Raw genomic sequence first — 26,327 nt, forward strand, 5'->3', positions numbered from 1 at the left:
TTAAAAAAGCTCCCCCCCCCCCCGAGAACTTTAATCTAAGTTTGCATAGGGCAGTGGAGACATCCAGTGGCCAATATCTTCAGTGACTGATAAATGGTAGTCTCTGGATTCTGACCGCCTAACAAATGAAAGGCTGATGTGAAAACAGGCATTTTTAGGAGGATTTTTTTTTCCTTGAAATTCAGAAAAGAGTTCCAAATGCAACACAGTAAAAACTAAGGTCTGTAGATGAAACTACATTACCTGGTCATGTCATTTAAAGGGATACTGGCCTGGAGCCACTGTTAAACATATAACTTGTTGCAATTCTACTGAAGCCAACAGTACTTACTCTTCAGGTACTCATGTAAACCACCTGATTAAGTGCTTTGCTGAACTGAAGCCAACAGCACATTGACATCTACAGTTTAGATTTTAAATTGTTATGAGCAAACACATCTTAAAGGTTTTGTAGACAAATGTGTATGTATTGATTCAAACTTTAAATGAAAAACTCAGTTTTGAGCACCGATTCAAGAAAATCATTATTAACAAAGAAGCAGCAAAGGCAAGGAATTCGTGAGACGACACAGGAGAGTTGTGTTGTGGTTTCCCAAAGCCTTTGACTAGACTTCCGCAGTGATCGGAGGATACAGAAATACCCTCACCTGGGAAAGACTGGCCACCTTGCAATATGCAGTGATTTGAAGCAGGCACAATTGTTTATAGATGCTTTATTTAATTATGGGTCAATAATTACATTTGTAGGATTTCCCCAATGCCTGTAAAAGCTGTAACCGGGGCAGAAAAGTAGACATTCTGATAATGATTCTCTGCCATTCACAGTGTAAATGCCTGATGTTTATGTCATAGAGCAGTTGTGCTACTGTTACTGTGCAAAATCCCTCATTGTATGAGTTATCACTACTTCTACCTACTGTAAAAAAAGAAAAAAAAACTGTGAAGGTTGTTAAGGCAGCTCTTCGGATTTCTCACTCTTGTAGAAGTAATTCAAAATGGCAGACATGACTGAGCTCATTGTGGACAGTTCAGAAGCTTTTATTAAACATCACAACTTCCCAAACAGCTAAATTCCTCTTCTTTTACAGCGGGACCTAGGTAGAACATTCATAGTATGTTAAGACAAATTTTTAGGCAGTCAGAACAAAAAGAATTTTCATAAAAGCACATCAAACTTACACTTTTTGCTGATTTCCACCTTTCTAACTGGTTAAGAGACACTTGAATATGTGTGGGTTTATGGATTGCTTCTTTCTAGTTGGTTTCTTTTAATTTCATTGGGGAATAATAATCAACCTGCCAGCTATTTTTACTGGATGACAGTAAATCTATAAGGTATCATTAATAGTTTTTTAATAACAAAGAGATTTGGGAGGAATGGAGAAACCAGGAAAACTGGAGTAAATGACAATATTTGCAAGTTTCTTATTGCCATAAACACTAAATATGATGACAAGATTATGGAACATTGGGACCTTTCAGAAGTATTTCTGTTCACTGAAGAAAAATCTTCACTGAATCTACTCAGCAATAGTTCCCCATGACTATTTAACATACGACTTACTGGATCTCAGAGTAGAACAAAGTGTGGTATATTCAGGTAAAGATGAGGAGTTTTTTGAATGATATCTTCCTTTTTGGCTTCATATTTGATAAAATGTACTTGAAGTTTCATTATAAAAGCTTGATTTTTTTTTTCTTACGTAATATCTGAACCTTACTGCAGAAAATATTTTAAATGAAAAGTGGAAGTTAAAAAAAAAAAAAAAAAGAAGGAAATGTTCCTCCATCACTGGAATGAAGAATGGAAAATGATTTTTGAAAAAAAAAAAAAATTCAAGCCAGAGTAATAGAAGTTCATAAGAAGTTAACAAAATGGAAAGGGACAAAGCAAAAAATAAACACAACTCTTTCTGGTTATTGTCAAGAGATGTTCCCAAGCCTAATAAGGACAAAGTATCAAGAGACTCAAATAAAACAGATCACACCACACAAGTATTTCTATTGGAAAGACCAAAAGTACTTGCATGATAATTATTTCCTGGAAAATGTTTGCATATTTTTATTTAGAGATCTGGCAACAGGTAACTGCTGTAAAAAGCATTATTCCTTCTGGCCACTTCAAAAACTTGTAACTGTCCATCAGTGGAAAACCAACCTGATTCAGGATCAGTTTTCTGTTATGGACCTGATAGCCTCCATTGCTAAATTGCAAAACTTGAACTAATGTTCCAGTACTGATAACTAAGCCAACATAGTCTATTATCCTAAACAGTGAAACCTTAAATAAAGTAGTCCTGTTTTCTTGAAAGCTTTGTAGGGAATGTGGTATTTTTTGTTTCCTATACATTTTCCTTTTTTGTATAGGAAGCTGCATAAACACAGTTGCCTACCTTTAGTACTACACCAACACTTGTCATCCATGCTGAGCTCCACAGGTGATCACTGGTGGATGCTTTTTAGTATGGAATTGCCACATTTAGGTCTGTGTCTGGCGTGGTGTATCACTCTTAAGTCTGCAATGTAGCTGTCAGCTTACAACCACAGCAGTATGCAAAAGGACTAGGCTTCTGCTAGTAGTGTGTTGGACCTGTCTTTGTTTTCCTGTATGCATGTGTGTCTTGAAGCACTTCCTATATGCAAATAAAACCTCTGAACAGAAACTTTGGTTTCACAAAACTGTAAGTTCTGCCTTAGTGAATACAGTACTTATTAAATTACATCTCCTGAATGGAAGAGACCGCTGCTTTACTTAGATGACATCGGCCTGTAGACTTACTATAGCTTTACTAACAAGTATAGTGGATACAGAAGCCTGAGACTTGCCAGACTCCTTACCATACCATTCTTCCTTCTCTGCCCTGCGGGCTTCTGTGGGATAAAGAAGAATGTCAGTAACCTGCACGTCTGTCGCTGAAATCCCGCAGCATTGATACGCTTTAACTAAAGTAGATGTTACATGGATAGACATGAGCACATCTCTTAAACGTTTTTCCAGTGTCTGCTATGCCCCATTACACTTCCTGTAAAGCAGACTCATAGCTTTTATCGTGAGTAAATACTGAATTACAGCCCATGGCAAGCTAGGCCCTGAAAATAACTGAGCTATGTGGAGACAACTTGTTCCTGGAACAATCGATTCTGACACATTGTGGATGAGTGTATCTTGGCTCGTTATGGAGAAGCACCGAAGTTGACTTTAGAAGGCACTGTGCACACAGAATGAAGCCTAATTTAAATTCGCTTAATCCCATAATGCAGTATTAGCATGAATGTGATATTTGCTTGGCAAGAGTGTGCATGCCACTTCTCTATGGGCACCCTCAAGGCATCTTTCTCAAATTGCAGAGCTTGTTATTAACTATTTTTAGATGTTTAGGCAAACTTACAAAAACTGACAAATGGTAAAAGCATTCTCTAATGTTCTGCAGAGAACTAGAACTGCTACATAGATAACAATGGGGAGCCTGAATCTCACATTAAATTAAGATTCGGACTGAGGGACCATCAAGTAGAGTTTGAACATTCCAGTCCCTACCTCACGGCATGGGGAACGTGAAGTTTCTTTGCTGTATCGTTTATTCTGGTTGCACTTACAGCTAGCATTGTCTGTGGTGGGAGATTTAATGTGCATGCAATAAGACACAGTACATGCTCCAAGCAGCTTGCGATCTCAGGAGCTGAAACAGAAAGGAGGAACTTCCTACACTTTTTAAGGGCAGTCAGCGTACAGTTGTGCATAATGTCATTAGTTTACTTATCAGTTGCATTTTGATTTGATTTGCACGTTATTTCCTGAGGTTTTTTGATTCTGTGGCTATTTTTAATTTCCCTTTGAACAGCTCAATACATTATTTAGCAAATGTATTGCAGTTGGAATGCTCTTTCTTGTAACATTTTTTCCTAAGAATATCATTAGATTGAAATTCCTTGCATTGGCAGGCTGCCTGTTGAGCTCTCTCTGTATCTCTTCAAGTTCATTGCCAAGTAGCTCTACCACCGGCTTGGCCTGCTTATCCACTGTGCCTGTTTTCCTCCCTGCCGCATTTCCTTGGGCTAGCGGTCGGTGAAGATGGAGGAATGCATTGGAAGAGGAAGCTGAAGGAAGGGAATAGCTGACATGAAGTCCAAAAGCACCCCCTGCACATGTTCTGCTGTGGAGCTGCTCACTTCAGGGAGGGGAATTCCTTTTAGGTCTTCTGCAGAGGGAAGACAGAAGACCAGAGGAAAGGGGGAAGGCCTGAGCGGAGGGCAGGAGACGGGGGCTCTGCAGGGTGGGAGGTTTTAGTCCTGTGGAGGACGCGCAGCCGCACACAGTGACCGCAGCTGCCTTGCTTTCTCCGTCCTGTTTTTAAGGGTTGTGTCAGCCTTGACCAGCACTGAGGGAAGGCGGATTTAACTTGGGGGATCTTTGCTGCAAGCCGTTCTCTTTCAGGGCTCCCGTTGCGTGCCTCTGAGCGTGCCACAAGGAGCAATGCACTTAATTTGGGTGGAGAACTCACTTTCAGTGAAGTTTTAACATTTGGAAATATTCTTTCTTGGTGAAATGCAAACAGATCTATTCAAAAGCTTCTGCAAGTAGGAATGTTTCCAAAATGGTGACTTTCTGCCTTTTTAAACGTTTACAGGTTTTAGCTTTGGGCTGGGTATTTTTTGAGGACGTTAATTTCTTATGCTTTCATTTAATGATGAGGGCCAAGATCGATGCAAGATGAGGTAAAATTATGCAGAGTTCCTGCACAGAGAGGCTAATTCGCCCCCTGCGCCAGGTAGCAAGCGAGGGCACAAGGCAGAAATTACCCCCAGCGCTGCGGGAACAGTAACAACTACGCGGCGGATTTCCCCCCAGCAGCTGCCCAGGACAGAGGCGCCAGGCGACCTGCGGCCGCGCCCGCCCCCCTCTGCGGGGGCCGAACCTTCCAGAAGGCGGGTGGGAGCGGGGAGGCGGCGCGGGGAGGGTTGCGCTCCCCGAGTGTGGCTGGACCCAGGGCGAGCCCGAGAGAAAAACAAAGGAGTTCAGTTGCAGGGAGTATTCGTTTATTGTCCCGTTTGTTTTAATGTCGCATCCAGGAGTTTTTCTCCATCAGGAATTGCTGCGTTTTGGCTTGTGCTGAAGTGATCGCTTCCAGGGCTCCCCTCTTTCCCTGAGGTGCCCCGGTGCCACCGGAGCCTGCCTGCAGCGTCGGGCCTGTCAGGCCTGCGGTGCCTCCTCATCAGGGTGACAACGCCTTGCGCAGGGAGCATGTCGTGGGCTCGGACAAACCTGTGTTTTCCTAATTAGTGAGATTAAAAGGACTTTAGGATTCTTTGAGCATCAGCCTGTGAACCCTGGGGGAGGACAGCTTTTCCCATGCTTGCTTGTGCTTCCCAGCGGGCGTGCTGCTGCTCTGTCCTGCCTCTCAGCCAGGTCAGTGAAGAGGCCTTAGCCTGAAACGCTGCTGAAGACCTAGTTTGAACTCCAGCCACTGGTTGTAATGTGGTAACATCTAAATCCCTCTTTTTTCCTTTAAAAAATGTGTGGGTGGGTTGCGCAGTTGAATTTTTCTTTTCAAACCTGTACTGCACTGAAGTCTGCATTTAAACAGGTTGTTTAGGGGAAATGAAATGTGTTGATATTTAATTGTGATTTACGTGTGATCAATTAAATCACTGATAGGAGAATAAAAGCAACTATAAATTCATGTATGGGTTGCCCTTACTCCTCCACTCTTGCATTCATTTTGACTGTGGCTTACTGTGTGAACTTGGTAAATAGCACTTCAGAAAATCACGTTTCCTCTTTTTCCAGGTTTACACATATTTGTCAGTACACATGCAATGCAAAATACGTTGTGTGTGTGAATTTTAGTGCATCAGTGAATAGGACAAATTAACTGGAAAGCAGATTGGTTTTTGTACTTAATGGTGTCACTGCTGGTAGTGACAGACTTCAGGTTTCGTCTGTCTGGAAGGCTAATGATTTCTAAATTAGTGCCCATCTGCAGGGCTTTTGTGTCTTGGTAGAACATGTAAAAGGATTAATTTATGTTAGAAAGTTTTCACTGCAATATCCGCACAGTGATGCAGAACAGGTGCAGTTAGTAATTAAACATGAGGTCTCTGTACCCTTACTGGTGAAGTGGGAGGTAGCAGAACTGTGCTGTGGTCCCATTCTTGCCTGCCTAGGTCTTGTTCCTTGTAAGGAAAGGTGGAAGGTAAGTTTCAAGAGAGGACTTGAGGAAAAACTCCCAAGTCTTGCAGTTTAGGCAAGCCCAGTATATTCCTGAGGTACTTAAGGCTAGTTTGGTGAGGACGTTATAAGAAACTTACTAATTTTTTTGATTTAGATACTTTTTCAGTCTATAAAATGAAAACCAAACATTACATGTTACCAGGTTTATTTACTAAAGGCACCTCCTTCAGTTAAATCAATAATGAATATGTCTGGCAGAACCTGCGTGGTAGCATTAAATTTCACCCGTTCACTATTTAATAAAGTCGGGTAAGGTGAGAATTTCCACAAAGACTTGGTTGTGCTAAGGTGGGCATGAGAATGAAAAGCAAATACATTAGGAGGACGTGTAAAACAGTACCCGTATAGTGAACTGTCTTAGTAACTCTGTCACACTTTAAAAGAGCCCATTTTTGAGTGGAAATGTGTCTTGCTGCCAGCTAGTTTGGAAGGTCTTCACCTAGAAGCCTTACTCTGTTCCCTGAGGTCAGATAGATCCTTTTGTAAAGTCTGGGATCAGATGACATAGTACTGAAATATGTTGCCTGTGTGGAATCAATCGCTTCACAGCTCACTGTTTAATTGACGTTTTATGTCCAGTTGCCAAGCCAATAGTGTAGCTTGACCTACAGCTTAAACTATAAAAACCCAAGAGTTGTGACAAAATACTGGGTAAGGGAGGGTGTCAAGATACACGTGAGGTTAATAGGCAATAGAGTACTTTTTACTAGTGTGGTATCTTGTTTTACAAGGGAATTCTAAAATGTGTTTCTTCTGCTGCAGTTTATGCATGGTAAATATACAATGCTTACATAAAATCCTAATGGGAAATGCCTCTCATTCAATGGGGGCAATTTAGTTAGCAGACTTTGTTCTTCTTAGACAAAAGGTTTTTTTCAGATCTTTGACATCTGGGAACATTGTCTTTAGGTAGTAGTAGTTGGTATATGACTAATCAAGGCAGTGCCTTACAGTCGCTCATCAAAAGAATCTCAATATTGAAAGCCAAAGGGTTATAGGGTGAGATGCTCATACAAACTTTTATTCTGGGGTATGTTTATTGTTAAGGCTTGATTTTTTTTTTTTTTTTTTTTTTTGGTACTGGTCAAAGCCTGTGGCTGTGTTAATGTTTCTTTTTGTATGCGCAGGAACAGTTCCTAATAAGAAAGAATGAAAGACAAAAGTTATGAAATAGGAGTCATATTTTATAGAGCAAGTAAGGTCAGTCTGCTTGTGGTTCTTAATATGCTGCATTAGCAATGCAGTAGGCTTACCTATCAAATCATAAGTAAAGGAAGACAGACGTCCAGGAGAAAATACCATGCTTCAGCAGTTAATTTCTTCATCTTTCTGAGTAGCACAAACCTTTTCTTGGGATCTAGAAGGCAAACTGAGAATTTCAAAACCAAATATTTTAAAGGATCAAAACCAAATGAGAGATATTAGGAGGAGGAAGAGTTCAGGAATGTGAGGCTTCAAGATACTTTGAAATAAAGGGAGTCAACACAGAAGATAAGGACATTTAAGAAACCCTAAATGGCTAGTTTGACTTGATTTTAGGGAATGGGAAGATAAGAAAATGTATACTGCAGAGGTGCTGCTTGATAGCTAGTGTTGCAGTTTATAAAAATAGGACACTTGCAGACACAGAAAAGGACAAGTTGACTTCAATTGTAATGAATCACTGAAGCTGGATTATATTTATTTGAGAATTCTGAAAATAGTTATGTGTGAAGTGACTAAGCTGCTAAGAATAACGCTTAGTTTATCATTAAAACTAACTTATACTTGGAGATGGAGCTGCAGGAAATACCTAACTTTTTTTTTTCTTTTTTCTTTTTTTTTTTTTTTTTAAATAACTATATGAAGTCCTTGGAATGATAAGCTAGTGAATCTATCTTAAAAAAGTAGCCAGTGGAAGAAATACCTAGTTGAGCATGGCAGGCATAGCTTCTGCAAAAAGGAACTAGATAAACAGATCTTTGACCTCACTTAAAATTAGTAGAGGTTTTTGAGGATTTTTTCAAAAGATTGCCAGATGCAATAGATGATGTATACGAGTAGCAATTGAATACCTGAGTGAGGGGAAATCCAAAATCCAAGTTTCGGAATTGGTCTGTACTAATCCTGTGTTCGCACAGGGGTTAAACTAAGTTGAGCTGAAAGTTTGTTGCTTTTACAGAAAACAGATGTTAAATATATATTTGAAATAATTGCATGTATTTATTTTGGGTATTTGTTAAGTCTTAGCTGAAGATTCAAAAATACACTTAAGTCAAGTAGAAAATCCTGGGAATACCATGTTCTGGCAGCTAACTAAGGTGTATAGCATCTCCTTTGATGGATGAAGTAGTGGGTTTCAGTTACATTAGAGGGTATGAGCTGAAGCTTGGTGAAGTCAGGGGAATTTTACTTCTTGATTATGGCAGCAAGGAAAGTATTGTCAAAAGAAAAAGGAATTCTGTTTGTACCTCACTGCCACTGTGTAACAGTGCTACTCTTGGTTGGAAAGAAACTGAAGGTATTGTTATTTCAGTTGGCAAATAGGGGTAATGAACTGTGTGCAACTTCAGCGTGACAGATGATTTGAAATAGAAAGACTACACAAATGTGTTAACAAACTCGATAGCATAAGATATGTGGAGTGTTAGGCTGTATCCGTTGAAGTAACCGATTTTCACAGGAGAAGATAACTGTTTCTTGTCTTCTGTGTTCCTCTTGCCCAGAGTTCAATGGACTGATTTCCTTCTGGTTCTTGTGTGTCAACAGAGATCACGAGGTTTTGAATAATGATGTGTTCTATATATTTTTAAAAATCAAAAAATTGTTGTTAATTTTCTCTTGAACTAAGGAATAGTCACTAAAGTGCAACTTGTAAAAATGAAGAGAAAAAAAAGAATTAATTTAAAAAAAAATGGGCATCTGGCTTGTTTTATGTGTTTCTTAATGCTAAATGTTAGTATGTTATTTGCCGTGAACTGACCATTGACTATATGTGAGCCTAATTTGATGCACATCTACCTGATTACAGTGTAATTTTGCTGACACTTAGGAGTTATGAAGTGTCATAACATGTTATTATGCTTTAGGAACACTAAATTTGGCAAAATTTTTAGGAAACTAAAAATACTCTTGGTCATTTAGGAAAATATCTGTCTTTAAAAAATGAGATACTGTTTCAATTTCCATAAGGTATGTTGGAATGCTTACCTTGGAGCCGGTTTCTTAATCACCATTCATTTGATGTAGTCATTCACATTGCATTCAGTTTGCCTATTTGTTTCTTCCTCTCAGACCTTAGTGTTAGTTTCATGGGCTTCTACTTTTTAAAACTACTGCTGTGGTCTTTATAACGGGGACTTTTGTCTCTTTCTGCAGTGAAGGGAAGTCAGAAGTGTGAGCTGAATTGCCGTGCAATAGGTTACCGATTCTACGTGAGACAAGCTGAAAAGGTGATAGATGGGACGCCCTGTGACCAAAACGGAACTTCGATCTGTGTGGCAGGGCAGTGCAAGGTAAGGCTAATCTCTCTAGCAAGTCTGCCTGTAGACTGTATATGCCATACTAAATTTCTGTGAGAGGTTGATATGACTGTACCTGTGAAATGGCGTCTTGAACTACTCTCTCTCTCTTTTTTTTTTTTTTTAAATAGATGTGAAAAATGTTAACTGTTATCACAGGTTTTATTTCTTAAGAAATGTTTCTGTCTACTGAGAACAAACTATGGAATGCGGAAGGGCTGGATTCAGAAGGTGTTCTGGCCACTGTTAAGGTGACTTCCAGTGAGCTTTTTCCACACATTTAGCTTTCTACAAAAGAGATTCTATGAAAGAATCAGAACAAAAAGATTGGAAGCTTAAATAAGAGAGAAATATAATATCTTTCTTTGATTAAACTTTAGAGTGGAGATATTTTTTTCAATCTGCAACATAATGGTTTATTCAGCTATGTGTTTATTTTGATTGCTTTTTAGCTGGTGTTAGTGTAACTTTTCTGATTGGTCCATGTTTGCCATTTTTAAGAATCAGGTCTTACTGGCTGTCCATTTACTCAGCAGTGATGTTCTCTTAGAAAATACTTGAGTGAATGGTTATTTTTCAAGGGTTCAGAAGGACCTACTGTGTTGAATTTTTGCAGTCTACTGTGTAGATTCCCTTTGTAATGAATAAATACACTGCTTTCTGCAAGATGGTAGCAATTTGAAACAAAATGTTATGGTATTTAGAAAAAAAAAAAAAGTTTGTAATCTTTCAAGTAAGGTTAGTGAAAGAAATAAATTCCTAGCAAGGGGCATTTAACACTTGGCTGATGTTTCCCATATATGTTGGCAAAAAAAGCAGAAGTGGGTCAGACGTGACACATGAACTCAAATAGTGAAAGGTCAAGTTCAGTTTAAATAGTTGATTTGCCAGAGGAAATCAGTTATGAATACAACCTTTACCTCTACATGTCCAGATTCCTCTTTTTTTTGCACATCTGGACAATGCCATGTATGTTTCTGTTGTGTATTTCTTAGTGCAAGCAAAGCTATAGCTTTGAATTTCCTTTGTAGATGATAAATCTGTGTGAAGTTGATTATTCTTTAAAGCTTTCCTTGATCTCAAACCAATTCAGAAAGGGCCAGAAATTTGTTTTAATTACAGTTCTGATCTATGACTCAGAAAACGGAAAAACAGATTTAGTATACCAGCTGTTGTATTTTCCCAGTACTGTACAATTACAAAAGTGTATACTGATACATTTGTATTGGAGGTCTGGGATAGAAAGGAAAGGAGGTGTTCAGCAGCCTACTAGGAGAGTGTTCTGAATTCTGAAAATCACCCATTGCCTGTGCAGAATGCCACTTCCCAAAGCTGTATATAAACGAACAACAGGTTCTGAATCCTAACTGTGAATATAAAACTTGGGATTAATCGTGGAATAATTCAATTTGTAAGGTACCTGGGAAGGTCATGTAGTTCAACACCCTACTGAGAACGGGGCCCGCTGTATCAGATAGTGATCATGGCCTTTCCCAGGTTGAGTTTTGATCCTGTTCCAGTGTTTGAGCAACATCACAGTGGAATCTTTTTCCTCTTATTCAATTGAAATTCCCTGTATTGCAGCTTGTGCCCTTGGTCTCTCAATCTAGCACTGCACATCTCTGAGAATCTGACTCCATCTGCTCTGTTACCTTCCCCTTAGATGTAGACAGCAGTAAGACCTTCCCTTAGCCTTCTCTTAATGCTAGGGATTCCTAGGTTTTTGGGTTGATCCCCCCCCCCCCCTTTTTTTTTCCCCTATGGTGTTGAAAAGAGACCTAAAAATCAAAATCTCGATGTTGATTTAAACTGTTCCACAGTGATGCTTAAACTTAATGCTCAGTGATGTAGTCTATCATTCTTAAAGACTTAAATAGAACCAGTTCTGTACTGGTTCTCAGTGCCTTATAGGCAATAAATTACCATGAGAAAGCTGAGATGAAGCAGATCAAGGCAATTCTTACTCTGTGCACTTTGTAGTGCTTCTCACTACAGCAAAGTAGAATGAGAATGTGAGCTGGGAGAAGTTGAGGGAGTTGACAGAGTCCTCATATGCAGTAGCATTAACTGCATTTGTGCAGAAGGCTGAACGTTGGAGGCTTTGGGAGACACATCACATCTAGCTAAAATATTAAAAGGTTTGTATTTGTATTCTGAAGAGGAATTTAATTCAGACATTTTCCAGCTTCTTGTGATTGGTTCTTTTGATCTGTAGCAATTCACTCCTTATTCATTACTTGCAGCCTCAGTAAAATTGTAAGGTGGATGTCAGCTGAAAAGAGACTTGATCTGTTCGACCATGCAGTAATGTTGAGATTTTGTGTGTGTGTAAGCCACACTCTAATTTTCTTTCCTTCAAAGTTTTGAGTTAGTATGTGGGGGAGTATTCAGAGATATGTATGTCAGACTAAAGGAAAATACAGTATTACAGCCTCATGGTACTTCAAAGCACTGTCATTATTGACTCAGTTACTCTTTTTTCAGTGATTTCCATGGTTCGAGATTAGAAGCTTCACCTCTAAATAGTCAATAGCATGTTTGCATTTGAAGGAAGTTGGTAATTTTATGTCAGATAAGATATGCTTAATTCTTCTTAAAAGTACTTTATGTTTCAGGATAGGTTCGTCTGTATTAAAATTACTTGTTCCTTTTTTATCTGTTCCATATATAAAATCTCATGTTCCCTATGATTTAAGGATTAATAAATCTGAACGCACAAAGGAATATTAAGTTGCATATATTGCCTGTCTCCTTGGACTCTGAGACTTTGTATCCCACTTGCATAGGCAGCAAAACTATTAAAAATAAATGAAATAATTTTACTTAACAGTGATATTATATACTGTGGAGTGAACATGGATGTGGCTGAAGGATGTAATAATTAGAGAATCAAATAATTTGTTTTGTACTGTCAGATACTTAAAAGAATATTTTTCTGAAAAGTTGTCAGCATTTACAGTTAACTGAAAATGTTTCTCAAGTAATGAAGCTTATTCAAATCCTTGTAGTAAGTAGCTCTTCCTTAGCTGCACTTTTTTTTTTTTTTTGAGGCAGATAATTTAAGTTAAGCATCTAACGAATTTATGGTCTCTATCACCCTCTGTTGGACATTTTGCTGCATTACAAGAACAATAACATCCTTGTGTTAAAAAACCACGATCTGTTTTGTTCCCAGGACCATTGTTTCTGGTTAGTGTTTTCAGTTTACCTTATTCTTAGAAACAAAAGATGGAAAATGTTGCTCTAATAAAAATTAATCAGAAACAAAATAAAGAATGCAATAGAGACAGGTTTACCTTCATGTGGGATAAAAATTAAACATGTATGAAGTTAGGTATTTCTCACTTCTCAGTTTTTAACCATTTAAAATGTTATGTAAGGCAACCACAAGTAACATTAATTGAAAGTTCTCAATATATAAAATGCAGTCACACCTGTTAACGCTAAAAATACATTAAAGAGAAGTTTTGTCTTAATGTCAAAACCAGAATGTTGAATGTATTAATTCTCTCCTTTTTGAGTTGTTAACCAATGTTAGATAGAATAATCTTTTAAATCTAAAGTATTGTTTAATATTATCAGCAAGATAAGCTATAGCATAAGAGAAGATTTTTAAAACATTAATGTGTACGAAAGTCCTTCTTAAAGCCTGGTTGTTGTGGCCATTACAATATAATGCAGGAAGATTAGAACAACATTATATTTCTGAGTACCTCTGAACAGCATCCCAGTAACCATTTCCTTACTTCTAGAGAGTGTCTTTTTTCACTGTTCGCTGTTCTTTTGTTCAACTGGCCCCCAGAGTTGGAAGTAAAAACTTTATAACTTGATCAGCACAAGAGGTGATATGTAAAAGCTCATTTTTCAGACATAGTCCTTTAACAAAACTTAGTATGTTCTTATGGTGAAATATGCTAATTTCTTGTCTTTTTCACTTTCTTATTTGTCTGTGACATTGCAATAACTGGCACATATAATAATGCAAGTACTACAGAAAAAGCTCACTCATCATTGAAATGATTCTGTACTCCTGGTGTAGACTAGACTCTGAATTCTAATGAAATGAAACCTTTTTAAAGCAATTAAATAATTTTAAAATAAAACTAGGCAAAATAGGAAGAACCGGGTGATATTCTACCTATGCAGAAAAAGAAATATAACAATGATCTTGATAATCAGTTTTATTATTTCTGTGTAAAATTGTTTTTCTGTACATTTGAACAATGTTCTTTCTGGTGAATTTTGGAAAGTGAGCGAACTTTTTAATTGACAGCCTTATTGAGTTCCACACTTTTTTTTATTTAGCTTTTATTTAGTGCCACAGCTGGTTATTGCTAATACGTATGCTTTGAATGTGTTTCAGTATTATTGAGTATGTGTCATTTGTTTTAATACATTTGCTACCCCTCTCCTAACTCTGTATTTTCACAGTGCAGTTAAGTTAAAGAATGCCTACGAATGGGGCTTCTTCAACTTGATATTTAGCCTGAGGTGTGTATTTTCTTGTTTTGAGATATTTTTTCTGCTTGTTTTAAATCAGTGTATCCTTTTATTTCTTCTTGGAGCCAGTGGGAGGATCCTACTCAGTAACTTTTAAGTTTAGAAGAAAAATACAAGTAGAATATTGAGGAGGTTTTAATAAATAAAGCAAAGTATGAGGAAAGAATGCTCTTAATAATTTTGCCCGTGACAATCGTTTACTACGTGCAGCTATAGGGAAGTATGTTGCATGCGTTTTTTGCATGCATCTAGGACACTTCTGCTAGAAGTCTTTCCCAGTACTTGGGCAGGTGTGAGCACTGACTCGTAGTTTTGGAGGCAGAAAAAAGGTTATTTGTGAGCTGTGAAGCAAATTGGTTTTGCAGAGGTGTTAGTTACCACTCAGTGGCGCACTTTACAAAAATATCATTTTATATTTCACATAAAACTTCATTTGGGTGGGCACTGTAGCTATCTTTTAAAGGTACCCGAAACAACTATTTTCTCTCTCCTGACTTTTATATTACATTTTCTCTTGCATTGTAGTTTATTTTCATCTTCCATTTAACTTCTGAAGTTAACTGAAAATATCTGAGCGGTTTTAAAATCCACACAGTGACTAATTTCAGTAGCAAAATGACTGGCAGCAGAGACTTTATTTGCCTTTAAAAAAAAAAAAATGCATCAGATGTTGAAATCCTTGCAAACTTTATAGGGAGGTAACTTAAGTCAGCTATAGGAAGCATTGCCAAGCAAGCTAACTCTCCATCAGAAAAACATCATTAGGCAAGGAGCTCCTATTTGGAACTCTGCTGACGTGCACTAGTGTCCAGGTAGCAGAACTATAGGTGCCATTATTGTTTTAAGTTAGGGAAGTCTTAATGCCTGTAGGATCAGAGTAACAGATCAGAATGATGAGAGCTGTGTACTTCCCGTAAGTTAGGGTTGTTCCCATAACTCATATATGTTGAAATATAGAGTAGTCCTATGGTTGTTCTTGCAAGGGTAAAGAATCTGTAGGAATCTCAGCTGACTTGTGTAATGTTGATTGCTTACACTGAAAAAAAGGGTCTGGGGTGGATTTGAATTTTTTTTGTGTGTGCACTTTCTTAAAGTTGGAGCCAAACTTCTCTCCTTTCCGTATCCTCTTCTATTAAGTTTGTAGGTTCTTCTGAGCAAGTACTCTGTACAGTGCTAACTTCTGTGAAGCTTTTCTCCTTGTTCCTTAGACATTAGAGTGTTCATTTTTATCAATAATAACACAAGGAAGAACCTAATACCTGGATTAATATAGCAGAAGCAAGGACACATGAATATCTATATCTGTCCTTCAGCTGAATGACAGAAAATATTTGTGGTTGCTTGTTCATCTTGCTTGGGTGCTCAGAAGAGGGGGGTGTATTCTTCACTGCACAGGAACTTTGTACAGCTCTATGTCTTGAGATACAAAGACTTTGAAAGAAGCCTGAGAAACTGTACCAAATGAAACATTGGTCTGTGCCTCAGTGGCATGCTCTGGCCATCAGTACTGTGGTATTAGCCTAAGTAGCAGAAAGGCAAGTGAAGATTGGTGTCAAGCATTGTTTGTATTTGAGGAGGACCAATGTAATGAACTGTTTCTGGTTATTTGACCTTATCCTAAAAGTGGGCCTTGAAATAGTGAATCACTTATCTTGTTTTACCATGGGAGCCGCCGTGTTAAGAAGTTACATGCTGCAGAGAACTGTCACCAAGGCTTTGCCCAGGATATGATGGCACACAAGATATGCTCTGTGGAAGTGGAGAACTAGGTTATGGAGCCTAGTGGCATTCAGATGCTGAAATGCATTTCAGAATCAAATGAAAATTAAATCTGTAGTTTTTTAATATTCAAGGCTTGCTTTTTTCTTATTTTTTGTTTGGTTTCTATCAATAGTAGCTGAGGACACTGTGCTCTGAGCTCACGACCTTTGCAAGAAATAGGTAGGATGCATTCAAAAATCATCATTTTGCCAGATCTTTATTTAGTTTTACTGATACCGTGTATGGAGCCTCTGTTGGAGGCTTTTTCTTTCAAGGAAAAACGGTTGATCTGTAAAATATACCATAAAAATATACTATAAAAGTGAAAAACTATAGTTACAATAGAATGTGCTCTCTTTCTCTCTGCCTTTTCATACACACCATTATAATTTCTTGACTGTTGGAAATGGGACTCTTCATTGTTTCTTTTCATAATGACTTGCTAATGCCAAGCATTGCATTGGGAAACACGTGCCTGGCATTCATAAGATGTTAATGGAAGAAACAGGTTCCATGGAGCTAAGAAATAACTCCTTTTGCCACTTCTTCCCTTTGCTTGCATGGTTTTCTGTGAAATGTTTTACAGAGAGTAAGTGAGCTGCTGTAAGGTTCCTTGACCTCCCTGTCTAAAAAGTCTTTCTGCCTTCCTCCATTTATAAAGAAACACTAAAATATTTTTTGGCATATGATCTTTGGCCATGACCTAATTTAAGTTACTTCTGATAGCTGATACACAGGAGGTGCAATCACTGCATGTAAAAGATACCGAAAGGATAACTTTAATACCTTTGAACTGAGCTAAAACAGGCGTAAAATCTGATGATAGGAAATTGTGAATAGCAAACCATTCAAGTCAGTTAAGTTGAAACAAAATGAGTAAGCCCTAGATCTGTGTATTTGTTCTTCTCCGCTTGTCTATCAGCCTCTTGTCCTGAGAAGAATCTCATAATCCAAAGGATGGAGTTCCTCACTCTTCCATGAAGCTGCTATCTGAATCTATAGTTCTGCACTCTTTAGTCTCATTATAAATAACTCAGTAATACAGATGTTATCAGGGTCAGATATTACTTACAATGGCATTTAACATATTTATCCAGCCCGTATAATACAGCTTTTATGCTAGTGGTTTTGGGTTTTTTTCTCCCCAATTTTAAGGCAGTTATGGGGGGACAAACTGTTCTTGATTAAATTAATGCAGTATAGGTATGGAATAAAACCCACTGAAATAACCTTAAGCAGACATGAAAATTTTAAATAAATGTAATTTAATGAGAGTGAATGTATATAAGATCTGTATGTCATAATTGTGTACATAACCTTTTTTTTTGTTCCAACACTTGGAACCTCAAAGCGAGATTTCACTGTTCTATTGAACTACACCCTGACAAGAAACTTGTGAAAAGACACAACATAGTTCAATCATATTAAAATTTGGCTTACAGGTTAAGTATTGGAGAAAAAGGTTATCATTGTATGTTAAAATGTTTTCACCAGAGTGGCTGGGAAAAAGTAAAATACAATACTAATGCTAGAAAAAGCCTGATTAAACAGACTTTTTTCTTAAGTGATAAAAAATTCCAGTGTCAAATACCTGAGGTAAAATCTCAATCTTGAAAAATGTCCTGATCAAAATTAAAAAAATTAAATGCTTTTTAAAATTGTATTTATCATTTCAAGTTCCATAGCATGTCAATAGAATGTGTTATTAAGGTTAACTGATGCCTGTAATTGTGTGAATTATATTCCTTCTTTTAGATCAAATTATCTAGATTATTTTCTTAAATGGCAAAGAGGAAACATTTCCCTTGTGTAACTCTGAAGATTTAAAAAATAAAGCACTAGAACTTCCAATTATATTATATCTTACTGCTGTAGTGTTATGCAATTATATAAAAATAAAATGAAGTTAAAACTGTGAAATTTGGGGAGGGGGAACCAAAACCCAAACAAACCTGAAATATTTTTGCAGAATGTCTTCATTCTAAAATGTTTTTTAACTGCTTTTAAATATTCTGCATAGCATATTGCTTGGAAAATGTTTGCTGTACTTCAGTTTGGGGCAAAAATAGATGCTGAAATGCACCATAGAATGGCTAATCTAAATTCTGATTATCTCCGTGCTCCACTCTGTGTCTCTGTTTGTTTTCCTGTCAAATGTAGTCAATAATGTATAACCTGCCTATCGGAAGCAGCTTGAGACGTAGGAAAGCGAAGGAGTTGTGTGTAGCTTTCATTTGTTCTTATTTCTGCAATTCTTTTTAACAATTATTTTGCAGATTCAGATGTCTTTCTAAAAAGGTAGAATGTAATCCTTAGTCTGCAGTATGCATCTGTCTTCATAGGTTGGATAACAGTGTTAGAAAATACATACCAGCTTTGAGCTTAATTGTATCACTACAAAAATAGTTCTGAAAGTAAATGCTATTCTCTCTAATGATTAAGTGACACAATTAGGGAATCTTACTACATTTGAGGCACTCTTCTCTCCAAACTAATTTCAAAATAATACATTAAAAATTCCAAAATAGAACTAAGAAAATTTAAAGTTTTAAAGAATGCTGGGGTTACCAGTGGAATAGAAAATAAAAAATACTGTATGTTGTTGGGCCTTGTTTCTTTCCCTCATTAGACAGATTGATATATATCAGGCTGCAAGTGAAGCCAGGTTTGTTTATTAATCTGGCAGTATTCCCTAGGTTGGAATAATCAAATGATCACTCTTGGGTGCTACTGACTTTCTCTGGGTCTAGCATTGAGTATATACTCACTTCTTTAGTCTTTGACTCCAAGACAGCTGATGATTCTAGTGATGATTCTAATGATGACTCCAAGACAGCAGCTGAAGAGTAAACCAACCTCTGTAATTCCCTGCCAGTCATTTTTTTTCTGTTCCTGTCTTTTAGACCTGTTTTCCAGCATTTTCGTGTAGCATCTTTTTTCAATGACAGTCCTTTTAGTTTTGAATTTCTTGTTTAAAGTTTCTCTTTTTTGCTTGAAGCTGTTGATAATAATTTTAAGTGTCTTTCTGAGGCCTACAACTGGCAGCGTTTGCTGGGTAGGAAGTGAGAGAGAGGAACTTGATTGTTTTGAGTTCACAGTACAAACAGCAGTGCATGCAATGTAGTAATCCTCCCAGTAGAGTCATGTTCTGCACCTAACATGCTTTTAAAGAAACAAGATAAAGTCCTGTAATATAGTAATACACTACTATCAAACGATGCTGAGAGTGTTTATTAAGAAACATTCAGTAACACACCAGTCTCTTCACATGGTTGTTCATAAACAAACCTGAGCTCTTGATCACTGATTCTGCTTCTGAATTACTAGTTTTCTGCCATGATGTGGAAATTAAGTGTAGACAAGAAAAAGGGAGTATAAATAAAAATACAAAATAAATGTGATCTCAAAACTTTTCCTTTTTCTCAGTCCTTTTCCAGAGTATTCATGAATGTATACTAGCAAAACAAGCTATGATAGCCTGTAGTAAGATAGCTTGCAGCATGGTACCGCATTCACAAAAGGGGCAAACGGATGAAGAACTGTGTACTCTGTTTCGTGGTTGAGGTGGTAGTGTTTTACGTGATGTCTCTTATGCAGGAATTACTAATTTATAGTTATTGCCTTTTAAGTAACCAAGAGAACCAAATCTGTTTTGTGTTACATCACAGCAGTTCAAAGAAAAAAAATAGAAGAAATTTCAACCAGTTGAAATTTGTTCGAGGGAGATGGGAAAGCGATTGTAAAAGAGAATCATGTAGCTAGTACAAGACCCTCTTCTGAGGTTAAACAGCAAAAGGAAACAAAGTAATTTAGGTTTTATTGCAAAGAAACAAAGAGGGCTGCAGCAGAAATAATGTTCTGAAGCTCAGATGTAAGGGATCTGTTTAACAGCTGGACAGGCAAGCAATGGGGAGAAAATTATAAAGAAGGTGACTGACTGTATAAATATTCATTCTTGTTCTCCTATTTAAAACATGGATGAAATCTTCACAATTATTCCTAAATTATAAATGATACTATCAGAACAAACTGATCTGTGGTTTAAGTTATGGAATTTTTCTCTGTTAATTGACTGGATTATGTTTCTTGTGCTAGAGATCAGAGCTTGGATATGTTCAAGCCATTTGACTTTCAGCATCTCATTGTGGTGATTAGGTTAGGATTCCCAAAAAGGGCATATACATTACTCTCTGCAGAATGTATAAAGAGATCCTGGCACCTTGATTAGATGCCTAAAACTAGACATTGTCAGTAGTCCCCCTGTAGACTGAGTGGTATTTTGGTTTATTCTCTATATGTTGTATCTATGTCAGTAGAGGCTGTGATGCACTGGTCAGTTCAGGACTGGGCTGCATCAGTTTTGTGCCATTGTCCCAGAGAAATGCTGGATAGGGGAACTTCATCATTGCAGGGGGTGTGTCATGCACAAAAATAAAAATGAAGAAACTGTGTTCTTGAAATCATTGTTGTCTGGTAATGTTTATACTAGAAGACTGTCACTGTAAACAACCACAAATGATTTTGTCATGATAAACATAGGAAAAGCCGGGGTGGGGTGGGGTGTGGGGGGGAAGACTTAGTTGTACAGTATAAGAGCAGGCTTGATATGGTATGACGTATTTTGTGAGAATTCTCATTTGATTGTGTACTTTCTCTCTGCTTGCTTGTTGAGTGTCCGTTTGTAGAGTTTAACCTGCAGTGGGGTTGGAATGTACAATAAGACTATTATAAGTTATTACAAATTTTTAAAAAAGGCAATGTATGTATGCTAGAGACAGCTTATTAGCAGATTGAAACGTTCACATGGCAGATGGGATCATGAAGTAGGAGGGAGGCTATTTATGAACGGTTGTAGGGAAAGGTAAAGGCTTGCATGTGTGAGGATTTATGAGGTGAGTGCTAAAAAATCATTAAAACAATAAATGGAATTAGTATTTCACTTTTATTTTGATTTTTTTTTTTTGTTGCTTTCTCTGTCAGTTTGAATCCACGCTGTCTCCTGTGATGTCCGTGGTCTAGGGATCAGGTTTTCTTTGTTTGCAGTTGGATAGCCCTGTGCTAGTTTGTGGCTGCACCTCCTTTGTGCTAGCGTAGTGTTAGCAATTAGTGATATTTCAGAGCTCATCTTCAAGTCAGAGTTCTTAGAAGTACAGTATGAAAGTATATTTTTTGCTAAAGGTTTGCTCATCTTTTCTTTTATAGTACTACTATACCAACTGGTTACAGGTTAATATTGGTAGTATTTTAATTACTGTTACTAGTGATAAATTACTGATAAGATGGAAATGTTATTACAAATTCAGCCATTTCAGAAACTTTAGAATTTAAGCACTGTAGGATTTTTTTTTTTTTTGTTAACTATAAAACTACTAAGAAATTACAATAAACTATCAGGAGCCAACAACCCAGAGGTCTTAATGAAAGTAGAAGAATTTTTAGAAAGTGATGACAGTGCAGCTTAGTCTGACCTAAGCTATTTTTTACTAAGGAGGCAAATAGTAAGTAAATGCTTAATTTTGTTTTGATTATTTTTGGGAGCAAATTGAAAATACTAATAAGAACTGGAACAGAATATTCCAAAATACCTATTATTTAATCAGGAAACTGGAACAGCAATCTTGGAAATCTAGTCTGCAGGAAATTAAGTATTTAGGCTTTGTTTTCATTTAGCTACATTATAATATTACTTTGGAGCCTGGAAAGGGTCCAGTATGTTTTTAGGCACTTCTATTAAAACAAAAATTACAATTTTGATACACTGGGTTGGGCAAATTTGTCACATGAATAAATAAATCCTTGAGAGGAAGGTCCATATAGAGAGAGAGCAGTTCTCTGTGTGCATATATTTTTCTTTTTATGCAGGCACTTGGACACACATGTATGGATGCATCCAGAACAAATAGTTAAGGAGCTGTTCTGTCTTAAAAAATGCTTGAACTGTTGCCTTACTGTGTTAAGTGAAGGACACAAAAAAAGGTACTACCATGTTAGGAACACAGACATTAAATTTGTGGTAGTGTACGTGTAAAAGAAGAGACACTTGGAAAGCAGGAAAGTTCAAGCCTTGCCAGTATCTAATCGAGAGATGAAGTCACTGGATTATGTAGAGTGGCTGGTTGTTTGCTCCTAAGAGCTAGTACGGATTCAGATCCCTGTTCCAGTCAAACGAGCAGGGCTGTTCTGCAGGAGATTTCCTGTGTGACCTTGGATATTTCATTTAACCTCTTTGGTTATCGTTAATACAGCACTGTGTAAGGATACCTGAGTGTGTGTGGAATGTGCAAACTGGACCCGAAAGCTCTTCTTCAGACTCTGTAGCCCTGTTAAGAACCAATTTTTTTAACGGAGAGGGAGCCCAATAGTATTGTGACTTTCCTCCTTTGGGTGGCTTGCTGGGAACTGGTTCTTGTATCCACCACGTGATGCATCTTTGTCCCAAATGTGCTCTTAATGCCTAGATTCTCCATCTCAAAAATGGGAATAGTGTGGCCAATCTTTATTTTACAGGAGAAATACAATTTGTGAGACCTAATGGTAGTGAAATGTACATAGGGACTGGATTAATAGCAAAGTGTTGCACTTCATTGTAAAAAAACCAATTTTTTTGTGGACTTTCTATATGTTTTGACCACATTAATCTGCAGGAAGTTGTGTTTTGCCCTTGAGCAAAACAAAGGTGTGGGAGAATATTCTCAGGGAGAGGAAGAATGTGAGTCTTAATCCTTTGCTGAGACCAGAGTTTCATTTTTGATGCAGCAGCTTATATTTACAAGATGTATAAAAGATACAGTTTAGTTTCACAGGAGCCTATGCAGAGTTCCCTTCAGTTTAAATTTCACACTGGTTAAGTTTTTCCCATAAGGGTTTTGAGCTTCTCTCAAAAGCTCAAAACAAAAGTGTTCTGGATGTCATCTGGTACCACCTCAGTCTGTGAAATTTAATAAGATTAGATCAGAGATTGTAAAACGGCGCACAGCTAGATCAAAATGAGCTTGTTCAAACTTGGTTGAAATTGAATTTTTAACAGAACCTGAAATCAGCCAGACTTTCTTGTGGCTTTGCAGTGAAACTGGAATCTTGATATTGACAGTTATCTTTTTTTTTTTCTCCCTACAAGTGCGATAGTATTTGACTTTTCTTGAAGTCCTGCAGACTGGAGTCACATGAATCTATGATAATTTAGGTTTTCATTTAAAGTAATGTGAATTTCCAGCTTCCATGGTTGCTGAGAGAAATAAAAAAATGACTAGATCATACACGTTAATGGCTCAGACTTCACAAAACCAGTGAGGTGAGTTCAAACCCTTATTAAAAATTCTATTGATTTGCAAGTCTGTCCTCTGTTTTGGGGCCCCAAACATTTTATTATTGTAACAACAGGTTTTTCACATTGGGAGAAATAGTGGCAAAACTTGAACAAAACAGAACAAATGTGATGTTATTACATAAGATTGGCTTTTAATCCTTTTTATGGCCACAGCTCCTCTGCAGTCACAGGAATATACTGTGTTGTTCCTGATGATGATATAATCCAATTTTCCTGGAATTCTGACAATACAGTATCTTTGAGCAAGAGTATTTATATGTTGCTCAATGAAGAAGTCGTCAAAATGCTTGTGAATAACTTCCTGTTCCCTCTTTGTAACAAACAGTGACACCTGATCTGTTCAAAGTCTCTTGTAAAAACCTACTTGAGCACATGCATTACACTTGATAGATTTTCTTTTTAAATTATGGTGCATTTAAATGTATCAATAATGTCTGCCATGTGACATTGTTAGCTTTGTAGTTTGAGGCAGCTTAACCTGGCATCTAAGTGCATTTCATGAAATGAAAACTTGGCCAAGGTTAAAGCTTTTGTGCCCGCAGTCAAGCAATCCTAATAGTTCACTGGCAGTGTTTTAGTATAGTTTGGCTTGTGTGTAGTTTTAACAAACCCTGTGTAGTGGAAATTAGAAACATAAGTATCTCATAGCAGGGAAAGATGACTTTGAAACAAAAATCTGTTTTCTTCTATAAAATGCAAAATGTTTTTACAGACATTGCCTTTCCCTCTCCATACTAGAGCTGTGCCTATAATTTTAATAACGGTCTTTTGCCAGGATTTGACCTTACAGAAATTAGAAACGTCAGAGACTTGTTAGTTACTGATATTGGGCTGTTGCTGATGCTATTTATATGTAGTCTGGCTTATTCTTCTCAAGTTCATGAACACACAAGGAACTGTGATGACAGAAGCGGGAATGTGCATATTGGTTTGGTCCCTGTGTAAATATGAAAAATATCTGCAGAATACTAGTGAGCAACTTCAAAAACTAGTTATGAGTAAAATCAGTCCCCTAGTCCCAAACTCTTCTGTGACAGAGGCACTTTCTTTCCCTTCCTGTCCATGTTTATTCCCTGTATCCCAAGCTGTTTTCTGTAGAGAGGTGTGAGTCTTTACACACAAGGCTAATGAATTTATGTAGATGTTTCAAGTGTGGATTGGTGATATCTTATAAAATGCAAGGTGGAAGAATTGCTTAGTATAAAATTTTTGAAGGGGACTAAGTTCCTGCTGTAGTGTTAAATACATGTTCTTACAAAGCAGATGCTTCTTCCTCAGCACCGTTCTTGACATACGATTACAATAAATGAATGTAGTCTTGCTTTCCTAGAAGGGTTGTTTTACATCATAGCTGTGTTGCTGATTTGTTCTCTTTAGCACACAGAGTTTTACCCAGTTTAGTAGGGTGGAAAGTATGAGAAAAAGAAGAATTGGGGTTCTCTAGTTGTAACTTACTTGATGCTTCTGTTGGCGATAATCAGAGCAGAACCAAATCTAGACTGTTCTGCTATAGATTTGCAGTGACACCGGTAAGAAAGAGCATGCTACAGAGGAGATAATGAAGGGCTTTGAAGTCTTACACAGCTTGGGTAGTATGGGAAGGAAATGTGTATGTTTCACATAGGTGTGCAGTATGTGCAGTACAACAAATAGCTTGAAGAAAATGTGGCTTTAAATCAACTGGTATTTGCTAAGGTTTGGAAGTACTTTAGTGGTTGGATGCAAGACCACATTATTGCAGATTAGCTAAAAACCAGTAACCACCTGTGACTGTGATGCTTGTTCATGTCAAGTAAGAAATAATGCAGCCTGGAATTGCTGCAACTAAAGACTTAAGATAATCGCATTACCTTTCATTTGCTGTGGGCAAAGGGTTATACAATTATTGTAGCTCTGTTCATCTGTATTAATGTTAAATTTCAGTAACTAGCTGTAGCTTGAGTATTGATTTTATTCATATTAGAAAATGAATTTTCCTAAAAGAAATTAACCTTTTGAAGAAATGTCATCTTTCAGAATAGCTCTTTTAATTTTTCTAGGAGCTTTCATGATCCAAACCAACACGCGCAAGGGGCACCGACGCAAAAACCAGTATGTCTGAATTTACCTTAGCCATTGCAGAACATCTTTTTTGGGGTTTGTGTTGATAGGCCAAACCTCATTTTATTGTAGCTGTGTATGTGGCTAAAGCTGAAGAAGAACTTGGCTAATCTTTTCCACTGTTTTTTAAATAAAAGTTCACACATTTGTGCAGTTAGGAAATATTCTCGTTTCATGATTTAAGATTCTCATAAACAGTTCATGTAGAGAAAAGTGTGTCTTAAGGTGACTTCAGTAGTAAAATTGGAGAAGGGCTGAATGTGAAATATTGAGAGATTTGAGGGATTACGCATTCGCTAAAGCTTATTTAAATAAAATATGAACACAGGTAAACTGGACACTAAATTTTGGGCCAGACATCTGCTTAATTTTAAAATATTCATCTCAATGTTTGCTGAGAGGGAGGAAACAACTTTTAAAATCAATTAGGTGGCCTTGTGCAACCCTTGAGTTTTATAAAGAAGCATGGTCTTTCCATCAGATTATTGTTGAATTGAATGGAAGAAATATGTATGCATTGAAACTATATTAGTGTCTGAACACGCAGCATTTAAACCCTTAAATAGGTACAGTGGCCTGCATGGAAGCAGCCTAAAATGTCTGTATTCTTTAAGACTGGAAAATAGTTGTCGTAATTGTATGTGTCTCCTACCACAGCAAGCCTTCATTTTAAAGAGATTGTTGCAGTTTATGCTCACATTTCAAGAAATGGGGCATGACTGAAAAGTCTTTGACCTGTGGAAATCCTACCTGCACAAGGATATTGTTTTACAGGCCATAGAATTTTATTAAAACAAATAAATTTCATTACTGCGACATTTATTTGTTTACAGTTGGCTATATGTGGCAGATGCAGTTTATCTTATGTGCCTGAAGTTTGTTAAGCCCCTTTGCCAACACAGAGTCA

At 37.2% G+C, this 26,327-nt stretch overlaps 1 protein-coding gene across 1 annotated transcript in view; it reads left to right on the forward strand.

The window, feature by feature from the left end:
- The window catches only part of THSD4 (thrombospondin type 1 domain containing 4), a 336,017-nt gene that overhangs the window by 128,445 nt on the left and 181,245 nt on the right, over window positions 1–26,327 (forward strand). Inside the window, exon 7 of the mRNA XM_087744677.1 lies at window positions 9,590–9,726. Coding sequence (XP_087600803.1) covers window positions 9,590–9,726 — 137 coding nt within the window. The remainder of the gene's footprint in view (window positions 1–9,589; window positions 9,727–26,327) is intronic.

Source organism: Nipponia nippon, unplaced genomic scaffold (genome assembly GCF_047370975.1).
Source record: "Nipponia nippon isolate SJK-2023a ecotype South Korea unplaced genomic scaffold, ASM4737097v1 scaffold_9, whole genome shotgun sequence".
Taxonomy (NCBI): domain Eukaryota; kingdom Metazoa; phylum Chordata; class Aves; order Pelecaniformes; family Threskiornithidae; genus Nipponia; species Nipponia nippon.